This window comes from Lissotriton helveticus, chromosome 5_1 (genome assembly GCF_964261635.1).
Source record: "Lissotriton helveticus chromosome 5_1, aLisHel1.1, whole genome shotgun sequence".
In the NCBI taxonomy this organism is placed as follows: domain Eukaryota; kingdom Metazoa; phylum Chordata; class Amphibia; order Caudata; family Salamandridae; genus Lissotriton; species Lissotriton helveticus.
The window spans coordinates 1,028,000,849-1,028,022,277 of record NC_136065.1 but is presented as its reverse complement, the minus strand read 5'-3'; the positions used below and the strand labels follow the sequence as shown (position 1 = coordinate 1,028,022,277).

General features: G+C 40.7%; 1 protein-coding gene across 1 annotated transcript in view; it reads right to left on the bottom strand.

Annotated features, from left to right (window-relative positions):
• Positions 1-20,852, bottom strand: part of HPSE2 (heparanase 2 (inactive)) — a 1,420,589-nt gene extending 1,399,737 nt beyond the window's left edge. Inside the window, exon 1 of the mRNA XM_078640469.1 lies at positions 20,808-20,852. Within this exon, the coding sequence (XP_078496595.1) occupies positions 20,808-20,852 (45 nt within the window). The remainder of the gene's footprint in view (positions 1-20,807) is intronic.
• Positions 20,853-21,429: the final 577 nt, after the last annotated feature.

Sequence of the window (21,429 nt, the reverse complement as noted above, 5' to 3'; positions counted from 1 at the left end):
ATACTGTACTTAGGTAGTGTCAGCTAGGTTGAGACTACTGTGACATTGCAACATTCACGGAGGTGAGGAGCCAGATGGCAGTTGTGGTTGTTGGATGTACCTGGCTGGCGGTGTGGGGTTCTTCTATCTCTGATACTAATAAATAGTGTGAAGCACATCTACGGAGTTGGCGTCTTCCATTTATTACAGTTTCACAACCTCTAAATACCTTTTTGATACAGATAGACATAACTGCTAAGTTTTCAGATTGTCATATGTGACACTTCCATGATTTCATTGTACCTATGAGTGATAAGGAAATGCCAATCATCGCATGATCAACCCCAAACCTTTGAACTGACATTGCTGGTGTTTCAACACTGAAGGTGCACTGGGTCCTGCCAAACAGACCCTAGTGTCAGTGCATCCGGACCTTAAAAAGGTATATGTCTAATTGGTTTACTCTCAATTGGCATAAGTTAACTTACTTACATGGTACCAGGACTACCCAGGGCCTGTACGTTAAGTGTCCCTTGTACACTGCAGCACATACTGTACCACCACAAATGTAGCAAAGCAAAGCATAATTCACGACCTGCCGCTGCAGGCTGGCACAGCAGTATTTAAATTGCTAACTCATCTTTGCCATTTAAACAAAGAGCAGTACCCAAACCTTGCTATTTAGTATCTGTAAGTTACCACTAAGGAAGGCCTTCTGATCCCTAAAGGCAGGATGCATCATACTAAAAGGAAGGGCATGTGTTTTATTAAACTTTACATATCCTGGCTGTAAAAACTATGCATTGTAATTTTTACTGTGGAAACGCTATTAGCTCCATTGGTAGGTATGGAGTTACACACTGATAACTCAGCAGTGCTAACTTCCAAATGGGGCAACTAAATATGATACTTCAAGGTATCAAACAAATCTTTGCATTACACCAGACTATCGCTCAAATCAAGCTTAATGCAATGTTTTTACAAATGGCAACTATCGATAGTTGGCACTTTATTGCCCAATGTTTTTAATAGCTGTTTAAAGTTACACACAAGCTGCTGTCCTTAAGACATCCTGCTGCCTTTCTGGGAAGAGAGGCGAATGATACTCAGGAACAAAGGATCAGCAAAGGGAAAAGGTGTGACCTCCTCCTGGCAAGATGGCTAGAGTGGGTGTGAGCCCAAAAGGTGAGGTTTAAAGAAGAAGCTGCCTTTGAAGGGCACATTGTAGTCATACATGGAAGGGGCTGCTCTTTTGTTTTCGGAGACAGCCTGGCATCTCGGGCAGAGAGGGAAAACCCATTGCCAAACCATTTTTTCAAATGGCCTGTTGCCTTCAGGTAGCCACACCTCTGGGTTGGGCTAGGGGGCGTCACACACAAAGAGAAGAGTTCTACTACGTTGGAAGTAGGCAGAAAAGTGCATTGTGGCCTAGATAGATTCCACACTTCACAGGAAGTTATCATGAAGTGGGAAGGGACCTGGTAGCTCACTAGCTATTAAGTCACCAGTGACAACCCTGACACCCAGGCCTCAGATCACATCTATACTGGAGAGAGGATAGAAGAAGGACTGCCCTGCTGTTCCCTGGACCCAGCATAGGGAGGTTTCAAGAAAGACTGGGCTGCGGTGCCCAGCTTATGGAAAAACTCCCAATGAGCCCCAGACAAAGAAGATGACTCCCAGGGTCAGTTGGCTGACTCTCTGTTACAGCCACAGAGACATAAAAGCTGAGAAGCCTGCACCCTTCAGAGCACAGAGGAAAGAAGCCTGACCACCACTGAATGCCGATGTGCAACCTGGGTGACCGAGACCTGACCCTCAAAAGTTGCACAAGGGTCTGCTGGACCAAGGAGAGTTGTCAGAGTGCAGATTGGTTGCCCAGCACAGAAGTTGATGCATATTAAAGGGAACTGCTAGTTTTGCTTCAATCGGAACCCACTAGCAACTAGTCTTGTTCTGACAATCACCGGACCTTGTGGAACATTAACCCCTGAGGCCAAAGTCTCACATACAAGTTCATGGAAGGAGAGGTGGCCACAGGATGCTCTTCGACACTGGCTCAGCATCCTGCATTCTTTACATTAGGACTACTCCACTGACGTATATGGTAGTTCACCCACAGGACTCAAAACTGGACTGGAGAATGCTTAAACCAAGAAGTAACTATCCCCCTGGCCCTGACTAGTTCCTGTCACTGGCTCCTATCGTATCTGTCCATCGACTTAGAGTGCCGATAAAGAAGCAGTAGCATTAAATGTTTTGTATTAATCAAACTGATAACAATAAACACATTACATCTAAAACAACAATACACATTTGTTAAAACAGCCTTGGTGGTTAAAAATATTAAACAGACTAGTAAAAAGTTTCCAGCATGCAGTAAATTCAATAAAAAAATGCCATTATTTAAAGATATAAATGAGATTTAGTTGTAAAACGGTAGTTAACCAACCAGTCTCCATGGTGTCAGCATTTTTGGATAGATACAAAGTAGACAGAGGCAACAAACACTCTTCCCTTTGCGTTTCGGATTCCAGCATCCCTCAGACTCAAATTGTTGGGTACTATTCATGTAATGTTATGCGAGCTGTCACAAGCATGCTTGTTGTTTCTTAGCTCATGCCCAACTTGTGTATTATGGGAATGCTGGGGATCTTGTTGTGATTCAAATATGTGGAAATGTTGGGGAGTAAGGTGGTTAAGGGAGCTGGGGGTATAATGAGACTCGACTCCGTGATGAGTGGAGGTTAAATAAATCTCATCTTTTTTCAACATCCTTTCTTCGTGTATTCCTTCAAGTGAGACTTCCTACACTGGCGACGGGCGGGATTTGTTACCTGCTTTTACTTGAGGAACAGGATTTATTTGACTTTAAATGAAGAATTTTTTTTTTTTTTTTAATTCAAATCGGATCGGGCCCTTTGATCTCACGAGGATTGCGGAGACATGGTTATGGATTGACCTGAATTATACTTCTTCTTGTGCCTAAAGGAGAAAGAAAGGAGATTTTAAAAACAGGAGAAGTAATCTTACTGCGGATGGCATCTTTTAAATGAGCCGCGTGTTCATGTGAGTTGCCGTCTGATTTTCGAACTCAAAGGAGCCGGCGTTCCTTAGTGAAGAGACTGACGAGGCACAGAATCTTAACGTTGTGTTGTCATCTCGTTACGTGTTACGCGTAGCGTCATTACGTGATGTGAACGCCATTTTGTGTGTTTCTTAGCACCAGCATCGGAAAAGAAGCATTTGTGGAGGATTTATCGTATTTTGGATTAAAGGTGGAAAACTTGCATATTTGCTTACATCGGTGACACGCACACCGCGTGTATCACCTTATAATTTTGAAACTGTTCTTTATTCAGTGTAATCGTAGCGTTTGTGACACGTACACCATTTGAGTATACAGTACTTATTACTGGAATACATTTATTATTTATTTATTTCTTTTACTTTCAAGATTAGTTGTTTAGATCCATTATACAATCTGTGTGTGTATATTATTTGATTTAAAATGTCAGGCATTGTTCCTTCTCCACCCTTTCTATCGTCCCCAGGTGAACCCCCCATGGCTTGGGAAATATGGGAACCTGTTTTCCTAGCTTATGTAGATGTGTTGGAGAAGGGGGAATGTGAGCCAGAAAGGAAATTGTCGTTGTTAAAACATTGTTTAGGTGGAATCGCTTTGAAAGAGTTCAAAACATTACCAGCTCTAGTGAATCCAGGGAATATTAATGTATATGAGTATGCTTCCTTGCAGTTAAGTTTAAGATATGGTAAAAAGAAAAATTTTGTTATGGAAAGGTTTATTTTTTACTCACGGAAGCAACGTGCAGATGAACCTGTGGAAGACTTTGTTTCAGCCTTAAGATCGTTAGCTGTCACGTGTGATTTTGAACATATTTCTTATGAGCAAGTCTTAAGGGACCAAATTTTGATGAGAACTAATAACAAAAAAGTGCAAGAAAGACTTTGGACAACATCTGATATGTCCTTAAACAATGCCATAGATATCGCAAGTCCATAGAACATTCAGAAAAATTTGTGAAGGAGATTAGAGGAAATGATAAAAGTGATGTCTTCAGCGTATCTAAGGATTCAGATAAGTCAAAGAAAAACTACTCGCCGAGAAGTGATTTTCCATCTAGAATGGATAACAAGTTCAGAAGTCAAAAATATGAAAAAAAATCATCAAAATTACTGTGTTTCAGATGTGGAAGCGATGGGCATTTAGCAGATTGTAGAAATTGCCCAGCCTTAGGGAAAACATGTTCAAAGTGCAACAAAAAAAGGCCATTTCACAAGATTCTGTAGATCATTACCAGGGAAAGTGAATTGCATACATGATTGTTGTGGAAGTTATGCCTTAGATGATGAGAGCGAATTCCAAGTAAATACTGTCATTAATGTATGTGAGGATGGGGATTGTAAAAAATTTCCGTCCTATGTGATAACTGTTGATGACATTAACTTGGAATTTTTCGTAGATTCATGTGCATGGTATACCATCATTTCCTTGAATGTTTTTCGTGAGAAGTGGCCTAATAGAACGTTGTTCCAACCTGACGTTTTTCCTGGTGGTTACACAGGCCACAAAATTGATCTTCTTGGATTTTTTTAATGCTAATTTACAATTTTCTGACCGGCACAATTTTGGGAAAATCTATGTATCAAGATCAGGATTGTCACTTTTAGGTTGGCCGCACCAGCACCAGTTGGAAATGAAAATTGATTTAAGAGCCAATCCTCCTGTTTTTGTTGTGCAACCACAGTGTTTGTCAAGTGTTCGTGATGATGATTCACAGTTAGTATACAGTTTGAGGAAATCATTTCCTAGTGTTTTTAGTGGTACTCTGGGACGGTATCAAGGTTTTGAACATGTCATCAAGCTGCATGAGAATGTTATCCCTGTTCGACACAGAGTTAGGAATGTTCCATTGACATATAGGAACAAATTAAAAGATATGCTGAAGGACTTATGTCAAAAGAATATTATAGAACCAATAGAATCTTCCCCCTGGGTTTCTTCCATTGAGATTTCGATTAAGTCTTCTGGGGAGCTTTGGTTGTGTGTAGATCTTCATAGTGTGAATAGTGCCATTCACACCCTTTACCTAATCTTCATGAAATGGTTTCAACATTGGCAGGTGCACAAGTTTTTTCTTGTGTTGACTTGACCAGCGCCTATCATCAGGTGGTACTTGCTGAGGAATCTAAGAACATTACCGCATTTATTACTCCAGAGGGCCTTTATAGGTTTTGTCGTATGCCATTTGGGTTGGCGAGTGCTGCCCCAGTGTTCAGAGACTCATGAGGGACACTTTGGAGGGATTAAATGGTGCTGTGGCGTTTCAGGATGACATTCTGGTGTACGGGAAGAATGATGTGGAGCACTATAATAATTTGAAGTGTGTAATTGCTGCCTTGTCAGAGAAAGGGCTTACCCTCCGTCTCGACAAATGCAAGTTTAGACGAAAAGAGGTTGGATATCTAGGGCATACCATTAGTGGAATGGGAATTAAACCGAAGAAAAATCATGTTGAAAGTATTGTAAATGCTCCTGTACCTGTTTCAAAAGAACAATTGGTGGCATTTTTGGGGCTTCTTGAATTCTACGCTAAATTTATACCAAATTTTACTGCAAAGGTTGATCCTTTTAGATGTTTGTTAAAGAGGAATGCAAAATTTGTTTGGACTGATGACATGACGCAAGCTTTTAAAAAATTGAAGATGTTTGTTGTGAATGCACCTTGCCTTAAACCTTTTGTAGTTGGTGTGAAATGTGTTGTTATGGTGGATGCTAGTTGTTCTGGTTTGGGTGGTGTCCTTTAGCAAAGGGACAATGAGAAGGAATGGGTAGTTGCATACGCCTCAAGAGCTTCGAGGGTTATGCTGAAAAGAATTATTCCGTTATAGAAAGGGAATTGTTGGCATGTGTTTGGGGAGCTGAACATTTTAGACCTTTTTGTGGGGTACGAGATTTATAATAAAAACTGATCATAAGCCCCTTGTTTTTTTCATGGCTTCTGGTGGTGGTAGGACCATGTCGGCGCGTCTGGCAAGATTAGCTTCAAGATTGCAGTCTTTTCAGTGTAAAATTGAGTATGTTCAGGGTAAGGCGAATGTACATGCAGATTGCATGTCAAGACTTGTTTCTGAAATGGACAGTCCTGAGGTGGTTTTAGAGGATGAGTGTGAGGTTGCTTTCACTATGCGTGATGTTAATCTAGTTTGTGGTGAATGGTCATCTTTGCAGGAAGATGTTTGGTTAAAGGAAATGGATAAAGACTTGGAATTGTGTAATGTCAAGAATTATCTTACACATGGTTGGCCGGAACAGAGGAAATTATCTGGGGATATGATGGGTTTCTTTAAGGTTAAGGAAGAACTTGCTGTGGAGAATGGTTTGGTTCTAAGAGGAGACAAAATTGTCCCACCTTTTTCTATCAGGAATGTTGTTCTTGGGATTGCTCATGAGGGACATCTAGGAATATCCTTCACCAGAAGACTTTTGAAGGAGTCTTTTTGGTGGCCAGGGATTGATTCTTGTGTGGACCATTTTGTGCGTTTGTCTGTTCATTGCTCGAACAGTGATAAAACAGATGTTGCCTTGCGTCCGGAACCTCATCCTACTGATTTACCCCTTGGTCCTTGGCGTAAACTTGGCTTAGATATCATTGGTCCGTTTAGTTGTTTACCTAAACAAGAAGCTTTTGGAATTGTCCTTATTGATTATTATTCTAAATGGCCAGAGGTCAAGATGGTCAATGATGTCACTTCTCACCATGTAATAGAGTTTATGGATGAGATTTTATGTAGAGAGGGGATTCCTTAAGAGGTCGTAACTGATAATGGTCCACAGTTTGTTAGCAAGGAAATGGAACAGTTTATGGCTAAATGTGGTATTGTTCATAGAAGAATTGCAGTTTTCCACCCTGAGGCCAATGGCCAGGTTGAACGGTTCAACCGTGTGATTAAAGAGGCGATTCAGCTTTCAATTAAGGGTAATTTGAATTGGAGAAATGCATTACAATCTGTGCTGTTGGCTTACAGAACTTCATCTAATTCTGTTACTTTGGTTACTCCTTTTGAACTCTTAAGAGGGCGTAAACCTAGTACAAGGTTGACACCTTGGTGGTTGAAGAAAAATATATGTGGATCCGACAATTTTTTGAAAGTGGATTTTGAGGCAGTTCAGCGCAGAGTTGAAACATGCTATGGTAAAGAAGTTTGGTTCTACGTCTATTCGTTCAATAAAAGTGGGTGATTTTGTTCGTATTAAAAAAAAGGAAGGTGTGAGCAAAGGTTTTCCTGTGTGGTCAAGTCCAAAGAAGGTGATTGAGGTTTTTAGGAATGCAGTCAGGGTTGATGGTGGTTCAGTTTGGAATTTGAGTAGAATTTCAGTGTTCACTGGGGTTAGTCCAGTTGAGGATGATTATGATAGCAATGTATTTTTTGACGTTGGGGAACAAAATGATAAAAGGAATTGTACATATACAGAGTGTAATCGTGGTAACACCAGAAATGTGCGTTCTCACCGTATGCCGGCCAGGAACGACGATTTGTAATGGACTAGACTTGTAAGGTTATCACCTTTATTTTGTTTGCTTGTTTTTTTTTTTTGTTTTTTTTTGTTATTTTTGTTTAAAGGGGGGAAGGTGTGTTGGGTACTATTCATGTAATGTTATGCGAGCTGTCACGAGCATGCTTGTTGTTTCTTAGCTCGTGACCAGCTCGTGTATTATGGGAATGTTGGGGATCTTGTTGTGGTTCAAATATGTGGAATGTTGGGGAGTAAGGTGGTTAAGGGAGCTGGGGGTATTATGAGACTGGACTCCGTGATGAGTGGAGGTTAAATAAATCTCATCTTCTTTCAACATCCTTTCTTCGTGTATTCCTTCAAGTGAGACTTCCTACACAAATATTGGCATATAAAGTAGCCTGAATCTTAAATATTTCTTTTTTAGTGCAACTTGTAAATTTCATTCAATGTATTCTTGATTTACTGACAAATTAGATTCATGAAGCAAATCCATAAGTCATTATTACTGCTTCCCTCATTAAATCTTTCTGGATAATGCGACACATTTTAACCAGTGTTTCTAATGCTGGTATTTTGAATTCTGTAATTGCCTTACCTATTTATGATAGGTTTCATTCTACACTTTTGCGTGAATTTGTTTTTAGTTCTGAAATAATGCACGGCCTGATTCAGATGTTGGTCGAAATGGTCCTTTGTTACCTTTTTGCCAACCTGAGGTCCGCTCCCTTGATTTTCTCGCAGGCGGACCTTCAGTATGTGGACAGAGGAGACTATTCTGTCTCCACCACCTACGTACCACTCCGACCGCCTGACAGAGTAAGGGCAATTGGAGGTTTAGCCATGCGCTTGCCCACCCAATTTAGAGTGGGTGGACAAATAGCCAGGTTTGAAAAACTATCACTTAAAACGTGGCAGCATGTAAAAGTAAAAACTTTTAAATGACCACCCACACCATGGGAGACCACTCCCATGGTGAGTGGGACATTGCTTCTTTTATTTATTTTCAAAAACAAAATTCCTCTGTGTGATTTTGTTTTTGAAAAGAAAAAAGAAAATGAGTCTGCCATGCGGTGCCATCATGCTAACAAAGCAGTAAGGTGCCCTTTCATTGCATTTACACAAACCGCCATGATGGTGGTTCCTGTAAAATGCAAGAGATGTCCGCTGGGCCAGTGAACATCTCTAAATGTGGCAAACAGAGTACCCTCGAAATGGCGGAAATAAAGTACTCAGCCATGGCAACGGTACTAACACCATCGGACAACATTTAAATCAGGCCCCAAGGATTTTAAAGTTGAAGGATCTGCAATGGCACAACCTCAAAATGTGTTTATTGTTGCCCTATATCGCTGTTTTCAAGTTGCTTGTTGTGGCTAACCCAAAAACAAAAAACATGGTAGATTGCAATGATAAACTGCATCCAGTGAAAAGTAGTGAGTTATTGTTTTTTTGACAATTCATATTTCTGGAACTCTCTAGAGTATTTTTCGTTTTGATGTGTCTGTTTAAAGACCAAAATACAACCTTATTTTATAAATTGGTGTCAGATTTGTACTGTGTTGTGCTTTTTCCTTACTAAACCGTTTAGGTACTTCTTTACGCGTGTTCCTTTGATAAAGTCTGACTGGTCTGAGTCAGTTATCCAGGACTGAGCTAATAAGATTTTACAAACTACTTTGACTAAACCTTGTACAAGTTTGTGACATTATTACACGGCGAGGTCGCCAACCACATCATATAATAACCCATATTTCCTCACAATGTTCTATTGCCAAACGTGTGATATACGAGAGATGCTTTCTTGCAAGTAAAATCAAGCAATGAAATCCATGGAAAGGGAGACATATCAAAAAGTATCCGCTTTTGAACATTGAAAAAATCTAAAAAGGCTTCAATCTTTTGTAAAATCACTAAAATGGAAGGTCACTAACCTACTGACATTAATCTAGTCCCATTTCCCATAAATTCTCTCAAGTAGTGTTGAAATCACTGACTTGTCTCCAACAAATGCCCACTGACTACTGACCAACAAGCCTCATTGTCATGCATGTCACTTCTGCTCTCTTCAGGCTTGGTACAACAGGTAAGCCTGAGGATCTCGTGATTCTGCACCTACAACACTTAGAAGCGGAGGCATCGTTCAGGTATCACCATTCCAACCCGGATCATACTTCTGTTGCAGTATCCCATAGGCTGTGATACATATTTAAATGGAGGGTTACTGTACTTAAAATTATTATTTCAAGTGTAATATAACTTCTATTGAATACTTTGTTAACCAATATGTAACTCAGAAACCTTTTCAAATTCCAAGTGCTTCATTTAAAAAAGAAAATTTGAGGTGTAAGAAAATCGAGACTTTGTCTGACTGCGAAATCAATACAGACCAATACGTTTTGAAGATAACCTCTCATTATCACTTCATCTGAATATGTTCAATTTATTTCTCGAAAATGACTAACAGGCGCACCCTCCTGCAATGTGTTCAAGCTGAAAGTAAAGACCTCGCAGCCAGGGAAGAAACTAGGGGGCAATAAAGCACCTGCTTGTTACCTTCTGGTGAAAGTTGGACCACCTTCAAAAACGCCCACAGTGATGATCGCTTCTCTCAATGAATAAATCAGAGTCTTTAAGACACCTTTAGTCTGCTGACATCCCAGTATCACTCCTGGCACCCTTAAGGCATCTCCCCCTTCAGCTGGATTCATACCACCCTCCCCCCACCCCGGCTGTCTCAACTTTAGGCTGCCCAAATTCTATCCCCATCTAGGCAATCACCCCATCTCTTACCCACACATTCGGCTATAAAACTCTCCAACAACTCCAACTTGCTCTGATGCTACCAGCCTGTTCTCACCACCCCACAACCCGCATCTTAATTACTTCACACAGTATTTGCTCCTTTCTTCTGGTTCTTTTGCTCATGACAAGACCTGTTATTCTCCCACGTTCCTAAGATGTGCCTATATTCAAAACGTGCAACAGCTCCTCGTTACTCTTATTGTTTTCTTTATTCATCTGAAAATATTTTGAAATAAGTGTACTTACAGTAAGTCAAAATTAAGTGGGCCTCTACAAATGTCATATGTACCCTTCTAAGCTGCTTGCAATTTAAAACCTCAATAAAAAAGTATGTAATAAAAGAAAAAAAATCATAGATCATTGAGTATTAAAAGTTCTAAAGCTTCCCAGTGTTGAAGTTCTGGACTCGCCTGCTATGCCAAGAATTGGCATCACAGTGATTGCCTAGCTGAGCCACAGGGCGTCTTCTGGCCAGGGTCGGGCCACCAGGAGGTGCTGATAATTGCAGGGGAGACCTGACATGTGACTGCCCTCGGATGGTGCTACAGCTGTTTGTGCCGCTTCATGATCAGACTTGCTTACTGACTGTGATTGCTGGGACCCCCCCGCGCTTACAGCCACCACGGGGCCAGAAAGGCAGGGACCACCACAGGCGGCAGAGTTCCTAGCTACTCCACTGTATATTAGGAGCTCGTTTGTGTGACGTTAGTAAATTAGTGCAGTGAGGCAGACACCAGCACTAAAATGTGTTAGTCTAACTCAGGGGTCTCCAACCTTTTCTGTACTGAGAGCTACTTATGTTCAATAAAACACATTAACAGTTACTAATATTATTAGTGCAGTATAATTTCAATTTCTTTATATGTATATTAATTCAACCAAGCAAAATCTTTCTAATTTAATAAGCTGGGCTGCACACAGGTGTGCTACTCAGAGTTAGCTAACTCCATATGTTTGGTACTTTACAAGGCTAGATAGAAACGACCTTGCAAGTCCTCTGGTTTTAATGTTAACCCCTTCTCTGTCCTTATAACCTGTTGATGTCTAAAAGACACAGCAATGCATTTAACAGGTAGCAGTGAAGGGCTAACACTGGCTTGATTGTTACAAGTATTATTTAAAGTGTAATATAACTACCATTGTTGACAACGCTGCAAGATCATATTACCTGTCATAATTAATGTGAATGCAATTGCCTCAAGTTTCAACAAACTCCAACTATCGTCAGCTATGAAGCCAAACAATTTATCAACATTTCTCTTATTTGAGATAAGAGTTCAACAGCTCTGAAATAATACCATTATGCATTGTGGTTAATTTCAGACTCAAAGTTTGTGTAATATTCCGGCACCGCAAGCTGTAGTAAGAATGAGGGGTAAATATGCTACAAATCTGCTTGCATTCTACGCCTATCAGAGAGTAGTACTCCTGAGACCACATAAAAAAAGAGAGTACTGCAAGTGCTAATTTTAGACCAATCTCTGGCACAGTTTGGGCTATTTGGTGTCTTAAGTAGACGAGCCAGAGAGCAGCAGCACTATTTTATCAATTAGACAGTGGTAACTGCCAGTGAGCTGCACATTAAGATGGCCACCTAATAGCTGTGATCCGCCAGCCCAGGTACACATCTGACTGAATCCTACTGATGAAGCATGATTTTTGCGAAAAAAATCTTGCTTGAACAGATCTGCTCATAACTGTGTTATTAACAAAACAAATAACTAATAGTGTGATTTTTAACATTTATGTACATAGAAAATATTAGAAGGTACAACGTGAAAATGTGGAATCATGACATGTTTAGTAAAATAGAAGCTGCCATGTTCTTACATGCTGAAAGCATAAACAATTTTATGAAAACATGTGATGGGAGAGAGACTATAATAGAAATATGCATTTAAAGACTTACACATAGAAATATGAATTAGAATAATAGAAACACTTTTAGATTATGCTTCGTTAAATGTTTATCCTTTTATGTAAAACAATTATGATTAAGAGAATAATGTACTTTGAATAATTGATTTTCTTCTGTATTCTCTTTATGTTTCCCTTTAACTGAAATGTGCTTTATCTTCAGAAAAAGTAATGATTTACCTGCTTTCTCTATGAAGGCCTCAACTCTGCAGGAGTAATTTTCCTTTCCTTAAAGTAGACCACAGAAGAATGTATTTTGCCCTTGATTATTTCTAAAAAGCTAATGAATTTGTTTAGTTGTGCTTAGCGTATTACTAGGTGTTCCTCTTCCACTGGTTATAGTATTTCTTACTTTGAATAATTGTGTCAACTAATGTTGCAAGCTGATGTGGAAGTGAGTGAAAGGACAAGAAACTATCTAATTTTCTTCCTACTTCCGAAGAACGATCATGCCATCTATTCTAACAAAGAACTTTAACAAAGAAAATCTGAATGAACTGACTGACGCGACGATCACCTCATAATTTAGACCAATGAAGTTGAGTAAAACTATGGAACTTAAACTTTAAGGGAATTGGAACTTTAACATTTGGGGTATAAACAGTACTGTGAAAAAAGAACTTAGCAGTAGCTGTTTCTATGAGAAGAGAGCCTTTGCTGCTGTACTCTCTATACTACTCTGGCTGGCTATTACCCTTGCAATTCCTGAGCAAGTCTAACCTGATTATCTTGTAATTCATCGGCTAGTGATGTTGCCCAAGCTATACCTTTTCAAAAGGCTAGCTATTTCTGACTTCTGCACGCTGTGCATTAGTATTCACTGATCTAGGTCTGCATGAAATTCTGATTTGCATACTGATTTGCAATGATAATTTTTTTTTTGTCTCTCTCCCTTTCTCATGCGTATATTTATATATCATGTATTTGTCACTGAACTGTATTTTCTTATTGTGAATGTACCTGTAATAATAGAATAATGGAGATTTAATATTTCTATGTATTTGTGTATTGACCATTCATATTTTGAAATATTAGATCAAAGTAACTTGAAAAGTAATTCAAATTTGTTATTATTTATGAATAACCAGACATATGTATATGTTGGTCACTGTGGCTGGACAGGCTTTTCCTTCATTATAGGTCCTAATGAGGGAAATAGCTTCTGTCTCTTATTATCAAGTCCCTATTAGTTCTCCCAAAGACCTATCGGAGGACCTGATATATGTAAGTGGGTATTGAGTTTATATTGGCTGAACTCTTTGATGTAATAAAAGTTTCATTACGTGATGTTGGAGATAATTGTGAAGGTGTATAAAAAGTTTCCCACTGCTTCCGCTGGATCAGTTTCTGGTAGTGCCATTGGATGATTAGTTTAGACTAAATATATTAGATAATAAAGAGAGGGAATTAAGGACAGATGTTTTATTGACTATATACCTTTATGTTTTATGTTGTGGTCGGTCGTCGACCTTAATGGAAGTAACAGGCCGTCATTGGCCTAAGGTCCCGGGATAAGCCCAAGGGCAGTTTTAGTGTGGCATACACTAAGAAAGTGTGCGTTGTCTGCTGTTGATGCAGTGCTGAGCAATGGTTGTATTGTCGGTACTTGGACAGGGCATCTTAAAAGAGTGAACAGTGGAGATTTATTTGGGTCACTTGAGAAAGCTCATCTGGGGAAGTCCCGAGAGTTTCACTTGAATGTGGGTAAAATCTTGTTGGTCGAGATTTTGCTGGAAGAGAAAGTAATGCTCAGAGTATATCATTCTATCGATGTATTCTTTTAGTGGAGCAGATTTTTTGTGTAGTTTTGATTTTTGTAAAGACTTTGAAAAAGACTGACGCAGATTTTGTAAAGGGAGGGTCAGTCGCAGGAGTTAAACTGACGTCACAGAGTACCACGCTGGTATTGGTCAGTTGATGAGAAATCGTCACAGAAAGAGCTGCACTGGTATATGTTGGTTGCTGTGAGTCACCCTGGGATTGGACAGACTGACTAGTTTAGATTGGTAGCAGAAAATCATAATACGGAAGAGGAACTATTGAAGATTTGTACTTACATAGCTTAGTAATTAGCGTAGAAAATCATGAAGTTATTAAAATTGCTGAAAAGTTTATTTAGTAAAGAGGAATTCCTGTAGATCCTGAAGGAAAACCTGCTGGTTTTATGTCATTAGAAAGAGGTTATCATGTGTGTACCTGGTTGGAAAACTGGATGAAATACACCGAGCAAGATGGTACTTTAGAATTTCCAGAGAATGGTACTTTTAATACCATTATTTTCGAGAATTTAAGGAGACAAATGAATAATTTGAGACCTAATCCTAGACCTACGCAGTATGAAGCTCTTGAAGAATGGGAACATGAGGGAAACAAGAGAGAAAGAGATAGGTATCAGACTAGATATAAGAATACTTAGAGTAGATATTCAGAAGCAAAATGGGATGCCCAAAAGAAAATATGGAGAAGAACCATAACAGAAGAAGTGAAAATGTTTCCAGGTATAGTAGCTGAGACAAAATAAGGAGAAAAATGTAAAGTGCAAAAGAAAAGTGTGGAAGTTCCAAAATCTAGAAATACTGAAAATACTGAGGAATTTGATTATAAAGGTGATGAATTCTTCAATGAATTATTGATGAATGAACCTCCGCCTTATCATGGAGAACTGAATAGAGTGGAGACGAATAAATTACCAAGCGCTCCATTAATTCAAATAGAAGTGCCTAACGAGAACATTTCTGAAAGCATAAGCCAAAATCAAAATGTATTTAGAGAAGAATTGTCAAGAATAATGACACTAATGAATCCAGAGGTTTTGTCAGTTCCAGTGACTATTGGTCCGATTGTTCCATTATACAATGACACACAAGGAGTTTCTCGAGTACATGCTCTAACAATACCAGATAGAAATATGAATGGAGTTCAGACAGTCTATAGGAAAATAAATGAGACTAATCAAGGATTGATTGATAATGGTAGACATGTGAATGTAGGTGCGTGAAAAATAGAACAACTGATTAATATTCCAGAAAGAGTTGTTGAAATTCCAAAGGGAGGTATATACATAGATCCAAAGAGATTGTTGCAGAATGAGAGAAGAGTGACGCCTACATCAGGAGGGCCAAATGGTGAGATGAGAGAAGATATTCAGAATTCATTAGGTCCTTCTCCAAAGGAATTAGATGAGTGGATAAAAGAAATAGCACCTGGTTGTAGAGTGCAGAATAATACTTCAGGTCTAGATGTAAGTAGGATAAAAGCAGATTTGGAAGAAATGATTCTTGGTACAATTAACCCAGATAGATTAGGAAAATATCAAGAAGTAGAATTGCTTTTTTGTGTAAAAAGTTTTACAAGGGAAGCGAATAACCTACATGAAAAATTTGGTGAAATCGCACAAACATATGGAATTGATATAGAGAAGTCTAAAGCCCTTTAAAAAACATATAGATAGGATTTCAGTGATAAGAATTTGGAGAGTTTGAGTGTTTCAGGAAAATGTTTGCAGATTAAAGAGTTAATTAGCACATTAAAATGATGGGGTGAATTAGATCGATGGAAATGAAAATGGGCTAAAAAGAAAGAAGATACAGCAGAGACTTCAGTGGCTTTGCTGTTATATCCTGTGAGGAATACAGGAGCAGAAATAGCTGATGATATTCCATGAGAGAAGTACCAGGAGGTGGGTATGTCCATGTCCCATGGTCGAGGCAGGATATGTTATCATTTAAAAATGACTTCTTGAGATTGAGAGAAAAACCAGTGGAATGGTACAAACAAGTGGAAAGGTTTGTGAAGGTTTTGAGAAAGGATTTGTATGGCTTGTTTAATATTGTAGTTCCAGCTGACTTGTGGGTTGAGTGTAAAATTGCCATAGATTGGCCCCCAAAAAATATCCGAGAGATCCAAAAACAGGAGCACCATCTGAAGAGGTTATGGAAAAATACAACCAGGTTAACACCTATTTGAAAGGGAACATTTCACCAAAAGAAACAGATTGGGTAAGAATAGACAGGACTACTCAAGAGTTGAAAGAATCAGTATGTGCTTATTATGAAATGATTTTGCAGGTGTTTAAACAGTATAGTGGCATTGAAAATATTACTGAGAAAGATATGGGACATTTTGTGTATATATTTGGGTATGGTTAAGACCAGAAGTTAGTGCTATGATTCAGCAGCATTTAATTTGTTGGCAAAGTAAGACGATTGATGAAACTCTGCGTTATGCGCAGTATTATGGTGATGACATTAAAATGAAACAGAAAGATAAAGGAGAAATTAATGTTAGCTCAGATAAAAGCAGTAAAGAAAAGAGGATTTTTAAATACAGATTTTACAGAAGGTTATCAAGGAAATGGACAGACTACTACTGGTATGAGAGGTGTCTCAAATGATACCGATCCCACAAGGAAGAGGTAGGTAATAGAGATGAATTAAAAAAGAAGTTTCCTTGTCATGTGTGCGGAAAAGTGGGGAATTGGAAGCACGAGTGTAGAAGTCTACAGGTAAACACAGGTGATACATGAGTAAATGGCCTGGATCAAAAACATATGAATTGACAGAATCAAACCCAGAAAATGACAGTTGGTGGAGGACAAAATGTGCAGATACCTCAAGCTCCTTTGCAAAATCAGAATGTGAATGGTCAAGTACAGAAATACAATGCCAATGTGGGTTTCCATACAGATGATCAAGTGAATTCAAATGTACAGGTGTCTTCACAATATTTGATGCAGTGGGAAGAAAACGATTCAGATACATCTTAATGACGGTGCCTGAGGGGGGAATAGGAGTGCGTACTTGGCGCATGCTTAGACGGTAGATCAGTCTGGTGCTTATGTGGGTGGTGAGGTTGACGGAAATTCAATTACGTTCATCGTAGATACTGATGCTACCCTTTCCACTGTGAGAACTGTGGAAATTCCCAACCTACCCCTCTCTGGGGAAAATATCCAAGTTGTAGGAGTTTCAAATAACTTGATTAGTACCCCAGTAATTAAACCAATGAATGTACACATTGGAGGATTTCAAGATTTACACCAATTTGTGGTGTGTGAAACAAGTCCAGTTAATCTATTAGGAAGGGACTTGTTGTGTAAGATGAATTGCTCTATCTATTGTACACCAGATATAATAGCATTTTATACAAAAAATTAAGATGTCATTTTTAAAAGGGCGAGGCAGGGAACAGAGGTGAATGATTTATATCCTCTATTTACAGTGAATGATTTGCCTGTTAAGTTGAGAGATACAGTGTTGACTGATGTGTGGGATTTTTCAGGAAAATACATTGGGTTGATGAAAGAAGTAGCTCCAATTGAGATTACAGTTAAACCAAATGCAGAATGTCCAAGAACACCAGCTTACACAATGTCCTGAGACAATTGCAGGAGTAACACCTGTGATTGAATTCTGATTGAACAAGGTCTCCTAAAAATGATTCTAGGGAGTCTATGCAATTCACCTATTATGGTAATTCGCAAACTTAACTGTGAATACAGGATAGTTTAGGATTTACGTAAAATTAATCAAATAATGATACCTTGTTGTCCATTAGTGCCAAATCCTGCTGTGATTCTCTATCAAATTCCTTGTAAAGCAGAATGGTTTTCGGTGATTTATTTATGTCAAGCATTTTTCTCAATACCTTTACACCTGGATAGCCAATATTTGCTTGCATTCCAGTTCGGAAACTGTGTTTTGGCATGGTGCTGAGTTCCTCAAGGGTATACAGAGAGCCCCTCAATCTTGTAATGCCTAATAATTTGGTCCTTGTCCAATATATAGATGATCTATAGGTTGCGTCAAAGACAAAAGAGGCTTGTGTGACAGATACAATTTCTCTACCGAATCATTTGAGAGAAGGTGTGCATAAATGTCACCAGCAAAATTTTAAAAAAATTCAAAAGGAAGTTCTTTACTTTGGCCACAAAATTGAGAAAGGAATGAGAAAAGTGTCTCAAGACAGGATCAATGCTATTATGCAAATCAATCCACCAAGAACACATAAAGAAGTTTGAATTTTTCTGAGAATGGTTGGATATTGCAGGCAGTGGATCATTGGTTTTTCACTGATAGCCAAGCCATTACAAAGACTGATGGATAAAGACATGTCAGATCCAATACAACTTGATGATGAATGCATGAAAGCATTTCTCGGGTTGCGAGACAGTTTATGTCGAGCACCCGCATTGGGAATGCCCTATTTCAATAAAGATTTTACATTATTCTGCAGTGAACGTGACGGATGGGCAGTTTCAGTTCTAACACAAATGCATGGAACAACACGCCGTCTAGTGGCATATTTTACAGCCACACTTGATCCCGTGGCTGCGGCTTTACCAGGTTGTTTGAAAGCGATTGATGTTACTTGTATGAGTCTGGAACAGAGTGAATCAATTGTAATGGGACATCCATTGAAAGTGTATGTGCCACATTCAGTTGAAATTTTGTTAACACGGACTCGTACACAGCATCTTACCAGCTGTTGGTTAACAAAATATGATTGAGTGATATTGGGAGCTGAAAAAATGCCAGTGGCAAGATGTACAAATCTAAATCAAGCTACTCTGTTGCTGAGTCCAAGCTGTGAAGTGGTGGTGAATGAAGCAGATCATAATTGTGTGGATGTTACAGAGTTGTGTACAAAACCAGGGCCTGACATACAAGATACACCGTTACCTGAATCGGACCTTGTGTTGTTTGTGGATGGGTCAAACTTGTGAGCTATGGAAGGTACCTTGCGAGCTTCATATGCGGTTTGCACAGTGGCAAGTGTCATTGAAGCATCATGGTTGAAAGGAGCAAGTTCAGCTCAGTTAGCAGAACTAGTTGCGCTGAGAAGAGCATGTTGCCTTACAAAACGAATGAGAGTAACCATATTTACTGATAGTCAATATGGTTTTGGGGTTGTCCATGATTTTGGGCAGTTGTGATCTCAACGTGGATTTTTGACCTCTTCGGGTTCCACAATACAAAACGAAGAGTGGGTAAAAGATCTATTTATGGCACTACAATTGCCAGCACAAATTGGGGTGGTGAAATGTTCAGCACACAAATCTGGATGTGACAATGTCACTGTGGGCAACAGATATGCAGATAAAATTGCATGATTTTGTGCTCTAAATGCACATGCGATCAATGTGGAACATTTGAAAGAAAGATCTGATCAAGCAAAATGCAGGTTAATGTTCTCATCTGTTGAAACATGGGAAGAAATTAGAGAAATACAGGATGCAGCTAGTGGTGCAGAAAGAAAAGGGTTGATCAAAGCAGGATGTGCACGCAGGGCAGATTATTTACACCGATGGTAGACCAATATTGCCAGTCTGTTCTCTCAAATGGCACAAGTTTACTATGGTCCTACACATGTGGGTAGAGATGTTATGATTAGACTTTTTAAACAGACATGGTTTAATTAGTCATTGCAGAAAGTCTTTGTCAAAAATTCATAACTTGTCAACAACAGAATGCAGGGAAAGCAGTTGTTAGTTTAGGTCGAATTGGAAAAGCAGCAGGTCCATTTACACGCATGCAGGTCGACTTTATGGACATGCCTCCTTGCCATGGTCTGAAACATGTACTAGTGATTGCGTGTCTGTTTTCTCATTGGGTCGAGGCATATCCAACAAGACGTAATGACAGTTGATAAATTGCTTCTTGGAGAGAAAAAAGAGGTTTGGATTTCTAGTCTTGTTCGAATCTGATAGAGGAACTCATTTTAACAATGAGAAAATTTGAATGATTTGTGCAGCATTACAAATTGAGCAGAAACTGCCTGGTTTGCAGCACCAGTTCAACAGTGATCACCTGCAGCTCGGAGGGGGAGAGAAACCACAACCCCCAGTTCCCTTTGAGGCCAGGAGGCATTCAAATTTGGTGCTGGTCTCCCGCAGCATGGGAGCCCGATTTGCAGCGCCAGCATCACCAGTGATCAACAGCGGCATGGAGGGGGAGAGAAACCACAACCCCCAGTTCCCTATGCCAGGAGGCATCCAAATTTGGCGTGGGTCTCCTGCAGCACGGTATGCATGCCTGGGACGCACCCGGGCAAAGCCCGGGCCAAGGCAGGCCCGTCTGCGCCTGTCAGAGGCCTGAGGAGGCAGGGCAGGGCCACGCCTCTTGGTTCTCTGTCAAGACGCCTCAAGAACCTTCCACGTGATAGCCGTCTCATGGGTGAAAGGAAATGCTGGAAGAGGCGACTACCAACTAGCTAAACGTGAGCTTTGAGGAAGCAACTAGCCTTCGCGTAGTAGTTTGCAGCTGGAAAAAGGGTGGGTTTGGGGGGCAGCCGAGCCGCGAGGTCTGCCCCCCGGGCAGATTTGGGAGGGGGTGAAGGGAAGAGACGCCATTTTGCCGCGTTGGGCTGCTTGGGGATAGCCCAAAGGCAGCCCAAATGAGTTTAGCAGCCCAATAGGTTTAAAAAGGGTGCCCGCATTATCCCAGCCACCATGTTAGGTATTGAGACCTGGTGGCTGGGAGCGTAGCAGTTTGGAGTTTATTGTCTCGCGTTTAGTGGGTAGTGGTCAGGAGCTTTTCCCTTGCTGTTGGAGTGTATTGTGGTGGCTTACCTGCACGATGGCGTCCCACGACGATGTGGCAGTCCTTGAGGCCATCCGCCTGCTGAGCGAGGCAGGGCGGATAGACCTCCTGGTGGGCCCGCTGGAGGCGGTGCGCCCGGCGTGGCGGGCCTCCGCTGGCGTGGTGGGCCTCCGCTGGCGTGACGGAAGACGGCGCGAATCCGGGTGGGTCTGCAGGGTCGCGCCGATGCCAGGAGCGCGGCCCTGGTTGTGGCAGGCGGAACTGAGGGAGCGGAGCAGGGGGGCGCGGCCGAGGTGCGCTGCCAGTGGCACCTCGCCGCGCTGCATTATGGCGTCTGTGGTCGGGGGCGGAGCTGTTAGCGGGAGGAGGCCGAGGGTGGATAGCGCTGTGATGAGAGAGGCACGGCCGCGCAGAGAGGTGCACGGCCGCCCCAGCACGACTGAGGCAGATGGGGAGTCCCGGCCAGTGAGCAGGGCCTCGGCGTCAGTTGTGAAGAGGGCGGGGAAGGGGTTGGGAGGGCGGGGTAAGGGAGGAGCGGGGGTGAAGGGCTCGGGAGCGGGGGCGGGTCGGGGAAGAGGGGCCCAGGGAGAGGCTGCCGGGGATATTGGAGGATGGGGGGGAAGGGGCAGGGGGGTCAGGCTTTTAGCAGGA